The 20,413-nt window shown below is 49.3% G+C and overlaps 1 protein-coding gene across 3 annotated transcripts in view; it reads right to left on the bottom strand.

Moving 5' to 3' along the window:
• Positions 1 to 4,169: 4,169 nt before the first annotated feature.
• The window catches only part of RAB6A (RAB6A, member RAS oncogene family), a 42,734-nt gene continuing 26,490 nt past the window's right edge, over positions 4,170 to 20,413 (bottom strand). Inside the window, exons 3-9 of one of the 3 annotated variants that reach the window (XM_053934076.1) lie at positions 18,946 to 18,999; positions 17,443 to 17,559; positions 17,281 to 17,386; positions 15,372 to 15,483; positions 14,552 to 14,645; positions 9,288 to 9,354; positions 4,170 to 7,225 (exon numbers count right to left, since the gene is read on the bottom strand). In XM_053934076.1, the coding sequence (XP_053790051.1) occupies positions 7,161 to 7,225; positions 9,288 to 9,354; positions 14,552 to 14,645; positions 15,372 to 15,483; positions 17,281 to 17,386; positions 17,443 to 17,559; positions 18,946 to 18,999 (615 nt within the window). In that variant the 3' untranslated portion in view covers positions 4,170 to 7,160. The remainder of the gene's footprint in view (positions 7,226 to 9,287; positions 9,355 to 14,551; positions 14,646 to 15,371; positions 15,484 to 17,280; positions 17,387 to 17,442; positions 17,560 to 18,945; positions 19,000 to 20,413) is intronic. The other 2 variants (XM_053934074.1, XM_053934073.1) reach the window with 2 other exon arrangements.

The following is a 20,413-nucleotide window of genomic DNA, read 5'->3' on the forward strand; positions in this document are numbered from 1 at the left end:
GCCTGTGGCCTGTGGGTGAGTGAGGACGAGGAGGGAACGCTCAGCCTTGGCCACCTCCGGGGGTAGGAAGGATTGTGTCCCCCTGGAGAGCTGCCCAGGGGTGTCACCAGCTCCCCTTTGGCCTCCCTGCCTTTCCAGCCAGGAGCTCCAGCCCCTGGGTGTGGCACAGTGGGACACAGAAGGGACAAAGCTGCCCCAAAGATCCTGCTCCTCTGCAAGAGAACCACCATTTGTGCGGGCAGAGCAGCTCCCTCCTCTGCATCACGGATTCGTGGGACGAGGCATCTCCACTTGGGAAGGGCCCAGCAGAGGGTCAGGCACTGCCAGCCCCGCTTGGCGCCTCGAGGTGGCCGAACACAATCCCTGGTGCTGCTTGATGTGCAGAGCAGGAGCCACGCCTGGCTCGCAGCTCCTAAGCCAGGGGTTCAGCCCCTCCATCCCTCCGTTAATTCCAGCACAAAGCCCAGCTCCCAAGGGCTGGGGAGGAGAAGGATGCAGCCCCACACACCCCACTGCATCCTCATCCCTTGTGCCTGTGACCCCGCAGCGCTCACTCAGCGGCCCCTCCCCGTGGCACCGCCGCTCCTGGGCCACTGATCCAGCCCCCACGGCTACTACGGCTGCAGGGGGGGCACGGGAGTGAAACAGCCCCTGTGACATGGGGCCACTGTCCCCATTTCCAGCCTGGGACACGTCCCAGCTGCGTGTGCTGGCATCCCAAAATCCCCCTGTGCCGGGCTGATCCCTCAGCGTGGGCAGCAGGAGAGGGGGATTCTGCCCCTGTGCCCAGGTGAGAGCCCACCTGCAGAGCTGCCCCAGCCCTGGGGACACAGCAGCAGCACCTGGAGCTGCTGCAGAGAGCCCAGAGGAGGCTCCAGAGCTGCTCCAGGGCTGGAGCCAGGCTGGCAGAGCTGGGGGTGCTCACCTGGGGAGGAGAAGGATCCAGGGAGAGCTCAGAGCCCTTGCAGGGCCTAAAGGGGCTCCAGAGAGCTGGAGAGGGACTGGGGACAAGGGATGGAGGAACAGGACACAGGGAATGGCTCCCAGTGCCAGAGGGCAGGGATGAATGGGATATTGGTAAGCTTTTCTGAGCAACCTGTGCCAGGGCCTCACCACCCTCACAGGAAAGAATTTAATATCCAATTTACCAATCCAATATCCATTTTATGGTTGACCTGGTGCATAATCCCAGGTGAGACAGACTGGGAGATGGAAGGATCTGGAAACTTGTTACCAATAGCAACATGACCTAGAAACTGTCCGTCCTTCCCATGCCACGTCCAGCTGCTGACCTGTAAAAGCTCCTTTTCCCGAGCTCAGACACCCATGCTCCTCATCCCTGCAGTACCTGAACATCCTGGAACTGTTCCTGCTTCTCTCCTGCTGTGCTGGTCTCCCAGAGATCCAGGGACACGGAGCAATCCAGGCAAGGACAGTGCTGGAGCAGCTTCCAGCAGCAATTCCCGGGCTCTTCCCGCTGCCCGTGGCAGGCAGGCCCTGCACTAGGGAGCTAAATGAAGGAGCAATTAAATATGATATAAATACTTTTGGAAGCACAAACAATTGATCCACGGCCCACAGAAGTACCTGGCTTGGTGTGCTCCACTCAGGAGGGGCTTCCCAGGAGCTCGTGGTGCCCGGGAGCGGCGCTGGGTAGGAGCAGAGGGACAAGGAGTGCTGAGGGACAGGGATCAGGGCTGACCTGCTCCATTCCCAGCTCCCATCCAGACTCGCAGCACTCCTCTCTCCCAGCAGGGAGAGCTGCTGAAGCTCCAAACACGGAGCAAAGCTCAGAACAGCTCCAAAGCCCCTCGGAAAAAACAGGATCCGCAGTAAGGAGCAGGCACAAGCAATTAGAGCCCATCATGCCCACAAACTGCCTGGAAAATGAATCCCACAATATCCCATGGCACAGGAATCAGCTGGGGGCCACGTGACCCTCGCTGGGATCCAAACCCACTTCTCTGGAAATCAAGCAGCTCAGGAAATGCCAGGATCAAACCTCCTTTTTCCATACAGCCCCCCCTTCCCAAGCTGGGATAAATGCAGGAAAGGTCAGTGCCAAACCAACAGTGCTGGGAGCATGGATAAATCCCATTTTCTCCCTTCCCTGCCCTGTACCCGAGGAGCCACTGGCTGTGGGAGAGACACTTCAGTGCTTTAATTAGCAATAACTTTAATCAAGCCTTTAATAACATCCTCATTCCAGACGTGCTCTCCGGGTGGCCGACAGCGAGCGCTCAAAATGGCTCTAATTTATATCCAAACCCTCAGAAACAGGTGGCAAGCCTGGAAAATTCGATTTGGAAACAGCACCAGCAGGGCAGAGCTGTAGGGCAGCAGGAGCATCATCACCCAGCTGCCTCCAGCCCTTCCCTACCCCTCGTCCTCCCGGGAAGGGCAGAGCTGCAATTCCACAGGAGTTTAACTCCTGACACGCCCGAGCCTAGCCTTTCCAGCATCCATCTGGGCAGTCAGCTCCATTCTGCTCCTACAAGAGAGTCCTAAATATTTTATAAAAACCCACGTTTGACTTCACCACGCGCTCGGACCAGAGTGGGGAAGGGGAAAATGGTTAAAGAGGGGAGGAAAATAAAATCGGTATTTTTGCCAATTGATGAAGAATCTCTTAAACTAATGAAAAAACCAATTCCATTGGTAAAACCCCAAGCCCAGCAAGCCTGGAAAGGCAGGGGGAAGAGCAGCAGAGGAGGAGGCAGCGCAGATGGGAGGGAGAGGCTGCTCCGAGGTCCGGGTGTTTGCAGCTGCCTCCCTGACTGCGGGAGCTGCCTGTGCCGCAGCCTGCCCGCCCCATTTATCTTCCTTCGGAGCTGGGACATGCCCAGCATGGAAAAAGGTGCTGCAGCAGCAGGTAGGGAGTGCCCTCGCACTTTGGTTTGCCGAGGATTCGGCCGCTGGAAGCAGAACTGCAGCGAGGGGACGGCTCGGCTGCTGCAGCAGCTCTGCAGATGCTGCCAGGTGGACGCTGTGGCTCCTCCAGCCTGGAAAAATCGGGGCTGACCCCACCAGCCAGCAAAGAAGCAAAGCTGTCAGCACCCTCCAACCTGAGATAGATACTCCCCCTTGGATTTTGGAGCCGGGCTGGGAGAGGGAGCACAACCCAGTGCAGCCACGAGCAAGCAGCCAGGAGCACCCTCCAGAGCTGGTGGGCACTCCCCACCCATTCCCTGCTCCACAGCAGCCCCGTCCCTGCAGCTTAACCCAGACCCCCTTCAGCAGAGGGAAGCTGGGAATTGGAGTACCAGTGGGAGGTGAGAGCCCCAAGGCTACCCACGGCAGCAGCCAGGAGGAATCGAGGAGGTGAAGGTGGTGTTTGCAGAGGCTCCCACCCAGGGCAGCACCTCGAGGTGCTGGCTACAAGGAAGGGAAGCTCCCCCCGGTGACAAAAACCTTCTCCAGGAACTCGACCCCCCGTATCTGTTCCCATATCCCTAATTCCAGCACATCTCCACCACTACCTTCCAGTTGCACGACCCATTTATTCATGGTCCTTTTAACTGTGAAGAGCTTGACCAAGAGACCGAAGTTTGGGCACGCAGCAAATCCAGGTAATTCCCCTTCTCTACTGGCCAGGTTGGATGGGGCTTGTAGCAACCTGGGCTAGGGGAAGGTGTCCCTGCCCTTGGCAGGAGGTGGCACTGGTCTTTAAGGTCCCTTCCAACCCAACCATGCTGTGTGTGAGATCCTCTCCTTCAGGAGAGCAAAGGGTAACTCACCAAGGAGCATCTGTTACTCACCTCCCCGGCCCCGCAGACCCGGCTGCCATCTCCAGCAGGAAGGAGGCTCGAGGAGGATCCTCCTCAGGGAAGCTGGGCTCGGTGCACCCGCGTCCCAGGGCAGCTGAGGCAGTGGTGAGGCCGCACAAGGTGCCTTTGGGAAGGGAGCAGAGGCAGCAGCTGGATGCAGGGAGCGGGAAGGGAGCAGAAAGGCACAGCTGCAGCCAGCAGAGGCCGGGCTCCGTCCCCGGCATCGCTCCTGGGGCGCTGGAAACAACGGCAGAGACAGCGCAGCAACAGCAAACACACCCCTGCAGCAGCTCCCCTGTGACACAGAGCCCCCCAGAACTCCTGCAGCACCTCAGCCCCCCCTGAGGAGCTGCTCCTCCCGCCCGCGCTGCGCTGCACGTGCTGAGAGAAGAGAGCCAGAGCTTTCCAATGAGACAGGTATTTATTTAGTTCAAGCACTAAGGATTTGTTCTCTTGTTGTTGTTGGTTCATATTATCAAACAGAGCTGAGGTACCAGTGACATTCCAACATGAAGAAAAGGAACCTTTTTTTCCCCCCCTTACACAATTTCTTCAACTACTTTTATCAAGACAAAACGCAAGGCATGGAATAGCTGCATGATGGACTGTACAACGAGCAAGCCAGAGCAGGGAGGAGAAAAGAAACAGAGCCGAGACCTTCACTCAAAAAAATCGCACAAAAAATCAGCATTAAGAACATCTGTCCCCATGGTTCCACTGGCCACGCCCACGGAGTAAAAGAAAATCAAATTCTAAAACCTGACAGACGGATGGTGCAAAAAAAAAAAAAAAAAAAAAAAAATTAATATAAAGACCACGTTGCTCCTGTGCTCACCTTGGAAGTGTGCTCTCTCTGGAGAGCTGGGATGAGGACAGGACTGAGCCCTGTTAAGCACAGGCTATCAGCAAGGACATGCACTGAACGTACCTGGCTGTGCTGAGCAGCCCCAGGGGCCTCGTCCGTGCTCCTGCAGCCCCCCGGCCGTGCTGAACACGGAGCTGTGGGAATGCTGCTCTCCAGACCTTTGTTTCCAGCGAGTTCTGGACAAACCTGCTCTCAGGTGTTCCAGGAAAAGCATCCAGGCTGCTGGTCCATCACAGCCAGTAAGGGCTAAGCCAGCTCCTTAAATCCAGGGCTTAAAGCTTGGGACTGTGGGAAGCAGAGGGGGCTGGTTCTATCAGAAGCAAGGAAAAAAAAGGATGTGCTTGTGGGGAACAGCCAAATGAGGACCAACAGAAGCTGCATGGGGAACCAAAGGAGAAAAAAGCAAACCAAAGCAAAGGAAGAAGCAGCAGGATGAAGCATTTCAGCACGGTTAAGAACAGTACAACAAAGGAAAAGCAGCCAGGTTTCCTTCCCCCAGAGAGTTTCTTTTAAATAAAGAATGATCCTTTGTCACATATCATTGATGTTTATTTCAAGACATGCCACGTCAAAAAAATTCGCCTTTAATATTGCATTAGAAAAGCACTTTTACATCTCATTCTGCCTTTAAGTTATTGTTGTGCAGAGTTGCTAGAAACCCAGGGCAGGGCATGAGCCTGGCATTCACCTCAGGAATGAAGAATTCCAACTCTTTTATGCCCGCTTCCTGGGGAAAGTGGTGGTGAGGACGATTCCCTTCCTCTCCCCCAGGTGGTTATTTTAGATGGTAGAGAGAGGGGCAGAAGAGAACCGAGGAGGAGCCTGAAAATTCCCTTGCAATTGTCCATTTAATTCGCAATCGCAACACAGACTCGAGAATTCCTTCCTGCACTGTAACTCGGCCAGAGTCGCCCAGCAAACAATGTATTTACAATTGTGTTTATTAACTTACACAGCAACTTCACAATGACTAGTAAAGATTAAAAGGGTGCACTTCTAGTGTGTTTCATTCCGTGTTTCTCGGGTAGCTACATCTCGCAACATCAGCAAAGCTCTACACAGATTCCTCAGCCAAAGGAAAACAACAAAATCAGCACTGAAAAGAGTAAAAAAAAAATTAAAGCCGAGAAATAAATATCAAAGAAAAAAGGGTTAATTGTGAGCCTAATTCCATAGAAAACTAAATTACTAATTATTTAACCAAACTATACAGCTCTAGAGAACCAAACGAAACCAACTTGGAAGACTGAACATAAAAATAAAATTAAAAAAAAGAGCTAAAAAATAAAGGCATAAATCTGCATAATCAGAAGTTGGTTTCCATCCTACTCAAGCCCCTCCCTTTCCATCTAAGATGTCTCAACTAGGATTCTGTAGGATCAAAGTAAACACCCCTTCCCCACCGACCTAAGCCCACGCTCTGGAAAAGCGGGTGCCATTCCCCCTCTGCTGGGGCAGCCAGCTGCTCTTCCCTCTTTCTCCCAATTTTCCAAGGTTTCAATCGGCTTTGGCAGGTTTTAGTGCCAGTCCTGATTTCAATACTTCCCCTAAAAAAACAAAGAAGCAAAACGCTTTCTCTTCCAAACAGCTGAACTGTTACGTTCCCATCTCTTGGGCAGTAATAATTCACTTCATTGGTCTTCTACTTAAAAAGGAAAAAAAAAAAGAAAATGCTCTGAAAACTCATTTTGCACTCGAAACATTATCTCCCTGCTTCCTGCAAGTGTTTTGCTAATGCACATCCACCCCTTCCTTCCCCCCAAAATCCTCCAGAAGCCACTCATCCCAAAGAGCCCGTCCGTATTTCCCAGTAATGCTTCCTTGGAAATGTGTCCCCGCTGCCTCGGCGAGAATTCCCAGCTCCAGCAGCCGGCGGTGTCCAAGCCCTGCTAAGGCCAGGCTGGGTCTGGACACCAGGCAGACTCGCAATTAAGAGCTTGGGGTTAATTTGTGTTTAATTATCAAGGATAAGCCCTCAACCCTCGGCATCTGCCGCTTCCCCCCGTGATTCCGCCTGCTGTCTACGCATTCCCAGTTTCTGGGAGAAATTCCAATGGGTCAGATTTGCAAGCCTTCTTCTGCACATACATCTCGTCTAGGTCCAATTCCAAACTTACTCAGTTGCCATCATTTCAAAGTGCAATATCATAACATATTAAAAAAGGAACAAATATTAAGAAATTGTACCTATTTTTTTTTTTGTTTGGATTTTCTTTTTTTTTTTTTTTTGCTTTTACTTTTTTTTAAAGTTATACCTAGAATACGGTGGAATATTTTGGCTTTTTTTTTTTTCTTTTCTTATAAATAATGAAGACACTGACATTTTGTTGGGGGGTGTGTGTGTGTGTGTGTGTGTGGGGTGTGCTTGTGAAGCTAAAGATCATCTCCACGAGACAGCCAGCGATGATGAACTGCGATACGTTATTACGGAAAGGGGAAGGTTCAAGCCAATATTCACACTGCAGTCAATGAAGAGGACAGGGAGGGAAAGCAGTGATGTTCTGGAGAAAGGTGGAAGCCACATGGTATTAGCAGGAACAGCCTCCTTCACTGACAGGCTGCTCTTGAGGCTTTTCCAGTTTTATGTCAATCACTGGAAGGAGGAAGTTAAGGCAAACATCTCCAACTCTGTTTCCCTACCAAGAGCGGGATTTTGAATGGCATTTTCAGTGCTTCCCGCTGAAATACTGGGAAAGGCCAGCTCCAAACCAAAGGTTTCTCACCTGCCCCTCCTGCCCTGGCACTGGCACATGAAATTTGCAGCAGAAACGATGTCAGACCCCAATGTTTGTCTCTACCCAGTCTGCTCTTCCCAGCAATCCCACTGATCGCTTGCTGTGGGAATTCAAGATGCACGGATACACCGAAGGGTCTAATCACTGCTTCTGCAGAACCATTCAGGCTGGAAGAGCCCACTGAGGTCTCCAAGTCCACCAGCATCTCATGTCCCCAGGTGCCACATCCACACGGCTTTAAATCCCTCTGGGAATGGGGGCTCCACCACTTCCTGGGCACCACCGTGCACTGCCCACCCCCAGAGCTCCGGCCGTGCCAGCCCCACCTCCTCACCAATCCTTGCTCAGTTAAACCTCTCCGCTCCCCCCAGCAGCCAGCAAAGCCCTGCCACCAGCCTGAATTCCCCCTTCCAGGGACAGCTGATGTCCCACAAGGTCACTGCAGAGCTGGCTGCTCACAACCTGCCTGTGATAAGAATTCCCAGCAGATGCCCTCCAGCTACAGCCTCACGGAGCCTTTCCCAGGAGGAGCTTTGAATGCTAATCCCCAGCTCAGAGCTGTTCACCACAAGTCTCCAGCGCTCCCCTTATCACACAACACAGAGGCAAAGAGATCACACAGCTGGTACTTCCAACTTATTTCTTTAGGGGGTTGAAGTTGCTTTTTAAAGAGGTTTGGAGAAAATAAACATGGAAATGGAAACAAAAGACAGGCAATTCATCTCCAGTGTTTGGTCCGCTTGGCTGATTTAAAGCTTAAAGTGTGTTTAAGTTGGAGATGCTTGACATGAGCCTTGCCAGCTTCATCTCAGGACAAGAATGGGTCAAGATCCTTGAACCTTCCATGTTTTGCAGAAGTGCCCCCATTAATCCTAATGCAGCTGCCTGGGAGAGAGGATCCTATCCATCCCTGCTATCTGCAGGAAGCCCAATTCCCAGTGCCCTAAATGCACTCCCATTTAGAGACTGCTGATCCAACTCCCTGCCACAGCCCCTGCCTGTGCACTCTACCCCTCCTCCTTAATAAAGATTGTTGCTCATTAACCTTTTGGGGACCTGTATAACAAACTATTTCTGACCACTCAAGTCCCTGTCACACAAAGCCTGTGCCTCAGCAGCTGCAATCCCCAGCTTCCCAAACCCTTCTTTTCCCCATGCATCAGATGCTCTGACGGAATTTCAGTGCCAGGCTTGTCTCCCTCCCACAGTTGCTGGGACCTCCTTCCTCCAAGGCACAATTACCAACTCCATGATCCCTGCTGCAAATAAAACCAACAACCCTGGAAAAGCTGCTGTTCCCAGCACACCCACCTGGCCAGGTCGGAGACTCCTGTGCAGCCATACTGCTTTTCAAGCCTTTTCCATCCCTCATGCCACCTGCTTGCCCTTGGCTGAGACTGATCCCATCAGTTGAGTCTTCTCCCTCCCACCACAGAGACGCTGCCTGGGGTGACAGGCTGCCCTGGGAGGTTATGGGATCTCCATCCTTGGAGATTTCCCAAGTTTCCCTGAATGTGACCTGCAGAAACTGGCTCAGTTTGGGAGTCAGCCTTGCTTTGAGCAGGAGGATCAGAGAAGGGGCTTCAGAGGTCCCTTCCAGGACAGCTAGGTTTTGGATTCTCAGTCAGGTCTGCAAGAACCATGGGGGTTTTTGTTCAGACCTCTTTGCAGCTCTTTTCTCCCACCTTCCACACATTCAAACACCAAGCAAAGAATCCTTTTGGATCACCATTCCTTCCCCTGCTGCCTCCACCCTCAGCACCCCTGCTCCCAGCCTTCCAACCCAGCAATCCTCCTTCCTCAGCTCGAAGGTTACTTGCCCCTATTCCCCCTCTCTTTGGGATGTCCAGGAGCTGAGCGAGGGCTGCAGTGGATTATCCTGGTGCAGGGTAACGCCTGGCACAGGCACAGAAAGGATACTGTCTTCTCTACTTTTGTCTTGTGTGCTTTCCATCCCAGGCAAGGCAGCTGCCACACGTCGGAAAAGCTGCAAAGAACCACACAGGGAACAGATAAAAACAACAGCTCCCCCCGGCTGAGGCAGTTCAAACAATGACTCAACACATCCCCCAGCACTATTTACACTGCTCAGCCCCAAAATCCTGACACCAAATATAACCTTTATTCCTAGAAAAGGGCAAAGCACAGCTCTTGTTAGTGGAGATCAGAGAGCTGCGAGCAGCAAACCTCCTGCACCTTCTCTGCAAACAGGATGGGTGGGATCCAGCATTTCACCCCACACCTGCCATGGATGTCCATGGACCCCACAACCTCCCCGTGGCAGGTGGGAATTAGGTTTTCACACCTCCCCAGAGGATTTCAGAGGAACACGGACATGCTGATGAAGGCAAACACACCAGCCAGGAGCCTGTCACCGCATCAGCCGAGCTGACACACATGGAAGAGTGTCAAAAAAAGGGATCCATGGAAAGGATTCCTCCCAAGCCTCACCTATCTGTGGCTCAGGCTCCTATGGAACAGATAAAGGAACGCAGCCAAACCTAATCCTCATCTTTTGGTGCCCACTCCATGGTTTTCCTACATCCACATTCAGGCCATAAAGCACAGAACAACGCCATCCAAAGCCTCTCACTTGAACACCACCTCCAGTTTCCCAGCAAGGTCTGAGTTCCCAACTCTCCTGATGGTTTTATTCCACTTGAAGGAGGCGAGATGGAACGGGGCCGATTCCCTCTCCTGCATTTCCCACCTTTGCCTCTGAGGTTCAGACTTGTAATTCCCACCACACTCTTCCCAGGCCCTCTGGGTGAGGACCCTGTAGATAATGCAGCTGAATTCAGCTGCCTGTCCCCCCTGCCCAGGCTGCTCTCCCTCCATCACGTGTTCCCAGCGCGGGAGTCCCGGATGGCGTGCTGCGGGCCTGACGTCAGGCCTGGCGTGTTCCACTGCTGCACGCTGTCCTGCCTCTCCTCAAATGACACCAAGCTAAACCACTTATTCCCAGTGACCCACTTTCCACAGAAAACCCAGCCAAGCCACTGCCAGCCTGTTTACATCAGGGATGTGGGTACCCGAGCAGCCCCGCGGGTCCCTACCCAAGGAATTTCCCCACTTGGGCTCCCAGTGATGCTCCCACTGTCCTAAGGCAACTTTGTTGGCTTGACAGCCCCCTCCAAGCTCACCACGAGCAAGCCCCCAGGTCTGTCTGGGATCTTTCTTGGCAGGAATCTGGCACACACTGGAATCTGAGCCAAGGATGGGTCTGAGAAGTCAGGACTCGATGTAACTCCCTAATTCCAGCCAACAATTCCAAAGTAAAAAAGCTTAGTACGCCTCCCTCTGTGTTTCTCTGAATCTTTGCCATTAACCTGGACCTTCCAGCCTCCCTGAAAACCTCAGGGAAATCCTCACAGGCCAACCAGGAAGTAACAAAATTCCAGATGCTAAACTCTACCTAAACCAACTGCAGGAATGCCCACACAGAGGAAGGGTGAGGAGTCTTTAAAAAATCCTCAGCTGACGGAACCAACTGGAATTCCTGCATTTAAACCACACTGCTGACAGAAAGGCTATTTAAAATACAGTAATCCTTTCTTTACATTAAGACCAGGAATAAAATGATGCTTTTAGCAGTGTTTCTCCCCTAAATTATCTGACTAAAAATAGGAATTTGGCAACTAAGAAAAATCAACTTTATTTCTTATTAACCTTCTGCTTATCAGCCCCAGCATATGTGAATAAATCCAATTAGGGAAACTTCCTGATGGTTGGAAAGCAGCCTTCCCACAGGGCCCTCTGAGCTTCCTGGTGCTGTCAGCCCCGAGCCAGTGTGTGTCTGTACACACATGTACATGTTTAAATGTTTGTGTGGGTATAAAAACACAAGTATTGATAAGCATCCAGCACTTTTTTTCCAAGGCAGGAGTTAAATGCAGCAGCTGAAAGACTAAAAGCCACACAAACTCTCTTTCAGCACTCAACTCTGCAATCTGCTTCCTGATAGAAACTCTGGAAAGAAGCCTCATCTCTCACCATCAGTTTCAAGTCATTTGACAGACTGTGCCTTTCCTGCTACTCCAGCCAATAAATCCCAGCAGATCAGGGTCACAAAGGACTGCAGGCACAAACCAGTTTTCAGCCACACTCCAGCAGCAATATGGAAAGGACGGGAGGATCGCTGTCCAGATGGAAAAGCCGGGCAAGAAACCTGTTCCCCAATGCAAGGCAAACAAAAATCTCTCCCTAATTCTCATTCTCTGCAACTCTGAGGATAATTCTTGCCCATCAGATGGGTAAGAATCAGAAGACAGGAGAAAGAGCCCAGCTCTGTGAGAACAGGGTCACAGAGGGGCTGTGCTCAGAGAGCTGGTGCCGTGAGAAAGTTCTTCTGCCAAGGACCACATTCATCCCCTGGCTCTTCCAGGGCCAGCATGGAGTGTGCCAGGTACTGCTGGAGGGAGCAATTCAGGGGCTCTCCCTCCCCTCTCTTTCTACAAGACAGCAAAATGAACCCTGACATATTCTGGGCATGAAATCCAGGGACTAACAATAAGATTCCCTGAAATACAGAGTGCCGAGACAGCGCAGGAATCGCGAGGTCTTTTAAAGCTTATTCAGGGCTGACAGAATGAATCAGAGACTACAGCTCTCTGCATTAAAAGGAGCAAGTCATCTACTTCTCTCCTCCAGCTTAAGGCTCCCCTGGCAATCAGTCTTTGCAGGATCCAAAAGCCAGTCTTTTCCCCTCTGCTGCATCGGTTTAACCCCACAATAACACTACCAGTGCTTTTATTCCCTAATATCCACTCATTTTTCCTTCAACACTCCCTGCCCAAAGGCAGAAGGAACAGTAAGTGTGAAGGACCTCGGGGACTGCAAACAGCTCTGCAAGCTGCCAGCACTGAGGTGCCATCCTCAGAGCTCTCCCCTTTCCTGACACAGGGAATGGCAGGAAAAGCTTGGCAGCAGCACAGTTCCCTCTGCCTCCTTGCTGGTGGAAGATCCTGGCACTGGAATAGCTGCTGTTGGAAGAACAGAGCATCTCACCTACTGGGGGTCCCAGCACAAAGCCAGGCCCTCTGGATCTGCAGGACAGCTGCAGGGAGCTGGAGGCAGTGCCCTTCCCTCTTATCTCTTCCAGCAGAAAAGGATGAACCAGAAGCTAAAAGCAGCACCAAAGGACAAAAGTCCCCTGGATTTCCACTGAGGAGGAGCAGCTGGAAGAGCCAGAGCCATTCCCTCCCCAAGCAGGACAAGAATTTCAGCTGTTTCTGGATGAAAATTCTGTAGGAAAATTAACTGAGACAGTGATTGTTCTGCAGGATCAGAATATATTGTGGAGAGAAGTTATCGGTTATGGGAAGGTCAAATTTGCATTCAGCTTATTAAGGATTTTACACAGGTTATGGGAAGGAGATCCATTCTGCAATTGTACTTTCCCATTTCACTGGGAGAGAATTTATTGCTAAGTTATAAAAGAAATTCACACCATTTAGCAGAGAAGCTGCAAGGAAACAGGGAACTACCTAAGTGGTAGTATTAAAGGTCTCGTCCTTTGATAATTGCTTAAACAACTGCTTATTAAACTAAGAAAAAATGAGAGTTACAAATATTCTAGAATATAGAATAGCTTTGAAATCCTTGAGAATCCCAGTCCACGCCTGCAATACATGGATCAAAACTTGTACGAAAAATCCATTTTTAATTCTTTTTGAATATCCACTCATCTCTGTGCACATCATCAAATCCTCAGGGCTCCAGCTGGCCCTGAAAGCCACAACTCCCTCACAGGCTTAGCTACAGAACCTCTGGAAATGTGGCAGGGCACAGAAACTCCCTGAAGGAAAGAGGGAGTGTAGAGCTCCTTCATCACCACCATCATCATCACTCCTCTCAGTGAGGCAACTGCTCTCAGTGCACACCCCCAGGTCTAAGCACTCATTAAGATATTGCAGCACAAACCTTAATTACAAGGCAGCCTCTGTTGTAGCAGGATAATTGGGGGACCCTGGAAGCCAACACATCCATGGTGGGTGATGCAGTGAAACAGCTCTGAGTTAACACTGCTATAATTATCCCATTATAGAGGGAATCATTTTGCTACTTAGAGGCAAAGTCAAGGGACATTTTAATAACAGACTCTTTAGTCCTGTCTAGAACATGAAGTAGCTCATAATCCTATTTTATCACTCCTGGTACCCTTCTGCACAGAAACCACTTGTGTAACTACATATATAAAATGTACATGGAATGTCATCCATACACACAGAATCCCTGATGGTTTGGGTGGGAAGGGACCTTAAAGATCACCCAGATCCACCCCCTGCCATGGGCAGGGACAACTTCCCATGTCCCAGGCTGCTCCAAGCCCTGTCCAGCCTGGCCTTGGGCACTGCCAGGGATCCAGGGGCAGCCACAGCTGCTCTGGGTACCCTGTGCCAGGGCCTGCCCACCCTTCCAGGGAACAATTCCTTCCCAATATCGCATCCATCCCTGCCCTCTGACAGTGGGAGCCATTCCCTGTGTCCTGTCCCTCTGTCCCTTGTCTCCAGTCCCTGTCCAGCTCTCCTGGAGCCCCTTCAGACCATGATGCCCATGAATTTATGTCTTCTCCAGGTCTGAATTTAAAGAGCCACAGCTCATCTCAGGACATAAACGCTCATTTTTCTGCAGCCCCATCAGTTCAAAAGACCTTTCACTGCTTTCCCCAATTCAAAAGCAACTCATCATCTTCTAGAAATAAATAGCTCTGGCTGTCCAGGAACATTTGCTGGCACTTCCAGTGCCTTCCAACAGAGTGGGAACAGCAGTTGCTCTGTCTCCCTGTGCACTGGAAGCATTTTAAACCATCACACTCCTCCTTCACTGGTTTGTTCCATTCACTGAAACAGAACCACAAAACAGTCCTCAGACCTGTGCTTCCCCAGCTTTGTGTCTCACTCTCAGGCCAAACAGCAAATCTGGATTATCAAAAACCCAGGAAGGTGTGATCCTGTTCACCCAAAGCTTCTTCCATAACTCCCCTGTTATGTTAAGGGGAAGGAATTCCCAAATCATGTGATGCAAGGTCAGAGATCCTTCAGAACCTCAGCCAACAATTCAGCTCTGAGGTGTCCCTTGGTGTGTGTGGACTACAATTCCCACTGGCCCCCTTTGCCAAAGCTTCCCAAGATCCAGGGACGTGCTCCTCCCACAAGGAGGGTGTGTTACCAGCAGCCACTCACCTGTTTTACATTGTATCCTGCTTTTGCACTAGTTTCAATGAACATTACATTCAACTCTTTGGCTTTCCTTTCTCCTTCCTCAATGGACACTTGTCTGGGGAAGAAAACACAAGAGTTAGGGGGGGAAAAAAACTCATAAAACCCAAATCTGGACAAGTACTTTAATAATTAATATTTATTACACTTTAAAAAAACCCCAAACCTTTAAGTGATTTATCTGAAAGCACTTAAAAGTTTTGGGTTTTTTTTCCTGCATGGAATGTACAGCTGCTGGCAGGTATCACCACCTCACTTGCATGGCACACCCAAGCAGAACTCAGCATTCCAGCAGAACAGCCAAGTGTTCACCCCAAAAATTCCTATCCAGGAAGCTGTGCTTTTATGTCTGAACAATCAGCAATCACAGTCCCAAAATAATCATCAAAACCAAACTGTTTTAATGAAGGTCCAAGTGTAACCATCTCATTTGGGAGGGATTTTGTCCCGTTTTTCCCTGGATATGTGTCCCACCCATTAAGCAGAACATTATTAAGGACAAATATTTGTAACCAGTTTATTCATTCACTGGTGTGGGCTGCAGTCAACAATCCCTTCTCTCCTGACATCTGTACAAGATGGTGATGGTTTTTCAGCTCATTCACAGCACTGTGATGGAAATTTTGGCTTAGCCAAAAGAAAGAGGGTTTAAAATTGAGATTTCTCTAGTCACAGCCATCTCCAGAAAAAAAACCACATTACAATATACTCCTTAAAATAAGAGCAAACAGCAGCAGAGTATGAAAAGCTGGATTTGAAAGCTGGATGATTCATTCCCCCATACCTCTTGTCTGCTAGATCTGTTTTATTTCCCACCAGCATGATGATGACATCGCTGCCCCGTTCCGTTCTGACATCATCGATCCACTTTGTGGTTTGCTGGAAGGAGTTTACATCTATCAGAGAACAGTGGAGAGGGTTATCACTGCAGGTGTCCCTCACAGCTCACCAGGAAATACATCTGCACTTGGGAAGAAAAGCTCCATTTTCTGTGGAGTCGGCGGAGGAGGGTGATGAAGAATCAGCGAGTGGAACCCTGAATCGCCCCCACTAAAGGACACGGAAGCTCTGGCATTAATTTCAGATGGGCAAGTGCTTCATTACAGGTGGGCTCAAAGCCCCACAGGGAACTGAGTCCATCTATAATTTGGTTTTGACAGCACCTAAAATGAAAAGTCTCATCACTGTGTTTCGGTTCCTTTTTTTTTTTTTCAGTTCAGCATGAAGTATTTTCTGTAGGGAGTGGGGATTCATTTTTGCACTCTACGCTGCTCGTGGCCTGTGCACCTCCAGAGGTTCCTACAGTTCCCCTGCTTCTCAAAAATCCTCAATCCCAGCCTTGCATTTTGTACACTTGAACCAATCCCTTTTTATTTTCTCTAGGGAATCCCAGGGTTATACAACACAGCAGCAACTCCCGTGGCACTGAACACTTGCCTTCAAAACAATTTCTACATCTTTGCATAAAACCAGAAGCAGAAATTTAACCTCTCTGCAGGCACTTAATGCTACACCCTTAAAAGCTGCAAGGTAAGAATTCCAGACTCTATGGTGCTTGAGAAGTTGCATCCCACAGGGAAAAAGGAGTTGGAGGGAAGCTGCCACAGAGCTCAGCATTTGCCAGTTAGTGACACAAAGAGCATCTGAGCAGCCAAAGTAGTTTCAGTACTTAAAAAGGGGGGGCCTCTGCAGCAGTTCTTGAAAAGTATTGATTTTTTTTTTAATGGCTTCTACTGCAAAGTAATATATTGCATGCTAGACAGCCAAGACTTGATCACTTGCCAGTGTCTTAATTCCTTTTACTGCTTGGCAATATTGAATTTGCTGGGTCAGGAAAAAATTCAGAGTTCAGAGCTAACCTGTAATTTTAGCTCAAAGGAAAGTGCCATTTTTAACAATTAGAGCTTTTCTAGGTAAGGCCCCTATTCCTGGCTGTAATCTTCTAGTATTTATAAATCAAAGGACAAGAACTTATGCATTTGTGTAGAATTAGGCCATTGTTCTCAGTCAGTTCTGGTTTAGAACTGAAATTGTCTGAAGGTTTAGTTCCCCTAAAGTAGAATTTCTGCTCTTTGTCAGTGCAGGAACTGGTAAGTTAAGGGGTGTCTGGACTGAGGGGAGGGACAGAAGGAGCAGGGCTGAAGAAGCACTAATATTTTAGTTGACAAAAATGTACATACCTTAGTAAGGAATGAAAGAGCAATTGTTAAAGGGTAAGAGCTTAGTAGTAAGTTTTACATCTCGCAGCATGTGAGAGTGGCTGATTCCAAGGAAAATGTGATGTTAATGCGCTCTCCCCGCCAGCCCGTGCCCAGATTTCATTTGGTGAGGGAGGGTGAATGAAGTGGAGCAAGCTACAAAAGTCTCCAGTTTGAGAATTCAGATACCCATGGACATGAAGACCAAAAGTCACAGGTGACGTTACGACCGAAAGGCAGATGGAAGAGTGCAACGAGAGCAGGCAGGACTGGAGGACTGAAGAAAATGGGGTAGGGAAGGGTTAAAATGGCATTTGTGAGACAGTTTATACATTACAACAGCAGCAACCACGGGGCTTGTGTAAAACGAGCAAAGAAACCACGTTTTTGTCATGCCAGGATGAAGCCCAAGCAGATGACGTGAGAGGACATGCAAAGCTAAGCTAGAGGATGGAAAGGGCAGAGTATTAGAAATGCAGAATTCCCCCCACTCACTTGTGATATCATAAACAACAACTGCAACAGTGGAGTCACGAATGTAGCTAGGAATCAAGCTCCTGAACCGCTCTTGACCTGCTGTGTCCCATAATTGCAACCGTACCTAACAAAATCAGTCAAACAAGCAAGAAAAATAAGAAAAGAGGTCAAACCCAGTGCAAAATACCTACTTGTGATATCGTAAACTACTACAGCAGCAGCAGAGTCACGGATGTAACTGGGAATGAGGCTACGGAAACGTTCCTGACCCGCAGTATCCCACAGCTGCAACCTGATCTGTGGGTGGGAGAAAATTAAAAAAGCCAAACTGCCACTAAAAATGAAAGAGTCAAGAAATGTTTTACTTTTTTTTTTTTTTTTTTTTTTTTTCAAAAAATAGCTAAATAAAAAGGAGGAACTCATGCAGGAGGTGCCTGGGGACTGGGAGCAGCAGGACACTGTCTCCCTACAGCAATCTCTCCCGAGGGGTAACAGCAGCCAAACTGGGGGGTGCAGCTTCCCAAAAAATGCTTCCCTTCCAAAAGGAGGGGAGTGGAATGGCTCAGCTTCCAAACTGAGAGGACCAACAAGAAAGCTACAGCTGAAGTGATGGAATCACCATCCCTGGAAGTGCTCAGAAGTGTGTGGATGTGGCATTTGGGGACGTGGGTTAGTGGTGGCCTTGGCAGTGCTGGGGGATGCCTGGACTTGATCTTGGAGGGCTTTTCCAGTCTCAGTGGTTCTCTGAAATGTTCACCTGCAGTTCTCCCTTAGAGGAGAAATTCATGCTCTGCTCTCCTTCCTCAGGACTCACACAGGCAACCTCCAGCAGCATGAAGGATGGTTGCTGGTGGAAAAGCTGGAAAGGCTACTCATGTCAGTTTTTCGAGGAGAAAATGCTTGTTGTAACTCTAAACTGCAAAGTAACATGCACAGAGAGGCTGAATGGCTCTTACCAGCAAGGCTCTGGAAGAAAAGGCAAGACACACTAAAAGCAACGTGTTTGGCAAGGTGTGCAAGAGCCAGCTGGGCCATGGAAAGCACATCTCAATCCTCAAGCACTTCCCATGCAATCCCATTTACTGGGGGTTTATCCAATCCCATTTATTGGGAGTTTATCCGGTACCACAAGCTTCTGCAGCACTGCAGTTTTGTTTCTGCAAATAGCTCAACTGAGGCTGAATTTCTTAATTAAGAATCTGAGCTCATTTTAAACCACAGCTTTGCTTGCACAGAGGAGTGATTTCACTTGATGAGCTAAAACTGCACCAAGCGAGGAAACAAGTCTCATCTGTGAACTCATCAGAGGCCACCTTCTTTTTAAACAAGGAGTATTAAGAAGATGGAGCCAGCTATTAACTGCCCACATCTGGCAATTTGTATTTTACCTTTCTGTCTTGTGGCATCACAAGCTGAAGGGGTTAAGCATGGTTCCCCTTTCTCCAGATTCCCACCATCATTCACCCCTCAAATTATCTGTACCATCACTTTCTTCACAGAGGATGACACTGAATTTCCCATTCCCACTGCTGTGTCTCCACAGCACTCATCAGCCTGGAAGCAGCTGGGAGATGAAGGCTCAGCCTGTGCTTCCCAGTGATCTCAGAAGTGTGGGCTGCACAAAACCAGATGCTGGTCCTCATTCCTACTGTTCACAGAGAAAAGCAACAAAATCTTACTCACTGTTCGATCCTCCAAGTACATGGTTTTCGATAAGAAGTCAATGCCAATTGTTGCCTGTAAAGAGATGAGAAAACCAAGAGCCCTTAAAAAAATGTCAGAACACCTGCAGTGATTTTCAGGGGAGCAGCGGTGGCTGCAAGAAAAACAGGTTGGGTTTCTTATTTTTAAGCTACAGCTTGATTCAATAAGCAATCTGTTTAACATATCCGCGACCAGAACAATTCCTTAAAGCACAAAAGGTTTGACTTCAGTTCATGCATATTGACAGTTTAATCCACACATTTATTTGGGTAGCAGCAGGGATTTTTATGCACGTGACAAATTGGTGTCCCCCAGCTCAACCAGGCTATGTGGGCACACACTGCCTTCTTCCCAAGTGCCAAGTATGTCCATGGACCTTCACTCTTCCAGGCAGATTAAGGCAGACACCTACATGATCCCTAAGTAAAGCTTGGCTCATCCTAAAGCAGCAGAGCTGCACCCAAACTTCCCAACACCAGTGGGAGCTTCCTGGAGAACATCTTAATGGCAGTGGGAAGCCATTCCCCCTTGTCCCCAGTCCCTCTCCAGCTCTCCTGGAGCCCCTTTAGGCACTGGAAGGGACTCTGAAGTCTCTCTGGAGCCTTCTCCTCTCCCAGCCTGTCCTACCACAACACAGGGAAGCAGCACTATCAAGGAGTGGATTCCAGCAATGCTCAATACACCAGACTTTTACAAAAACAGATCTTCTATGGTATGTGACATGTGGGGCCAGAGCACAAAGGAAATCATTCCCAGCATGTCCATGGAGGGGAATGACTCCTGGTAAAATAAACACCTCCAATCACTTGTTTTTATTGCAAGTGTTTGGGTTTCTGACACAGCACAGCAAGTTCTTACTGATAAGACAGAGGGACACAGCTGAATTCCTCTCATCCAGCAGCGAGCAGAAGGAATCCAATGCACAGCACGGATTTTACTAAATGGCAGCTTTCTATTTTTAACAGCTGAACATAAAAACCCCATGTTCAAATGATAGGTTTCAGAAAAATATGCATTCAAAATCTGCCAGAAATGTCCAGAACAAGCAGGTCATCCCTGAACTCACCTCCTGCTTCAGTCACCCATGATCAGGCGCATTAATACTGGGGTCTCATTAATCCTGGGCATCCAAAAATGTCTGCTTTGGGTTGACACCAACAGGCAGTGTGATTTTGGCCAAATTCATGGAGCTTTGTGATTCCTTCTTCCAGCTACAGCACACACTAGGAGGTATGGCCCCACCTCAGGCACAACTCCAGGAAAATCAAGGGGTTTGGCTGAATGGCTCTGACCCAAGTCCATTAACACCCAAACTGGGCAGGCAGCACTGCTGCCTAAATCCAAGTTATCTTAGGATTTCTCAGTGTTGTAAGTGCCACTCAGTGGTTTTGCAATCATTTAATGCATTACATCAGACCACCTTTCCATGGTGACATCCTAAAGCACA

Source organism: Vidua chalybeata, chromosome 2, assembly GCF_026979565.1.
Source record: "Vidua chalybeata isolate OUT-0048 chromosome 2, bVidCha1 merged haplotype, whole genome shotgun sequence".
Classification (NCBI taxonomy): Eukaryota; Metazoa; Chordata; class Aves; order Passeriformes; family Viduidae; genus Vidua; species Vidua chalybeata.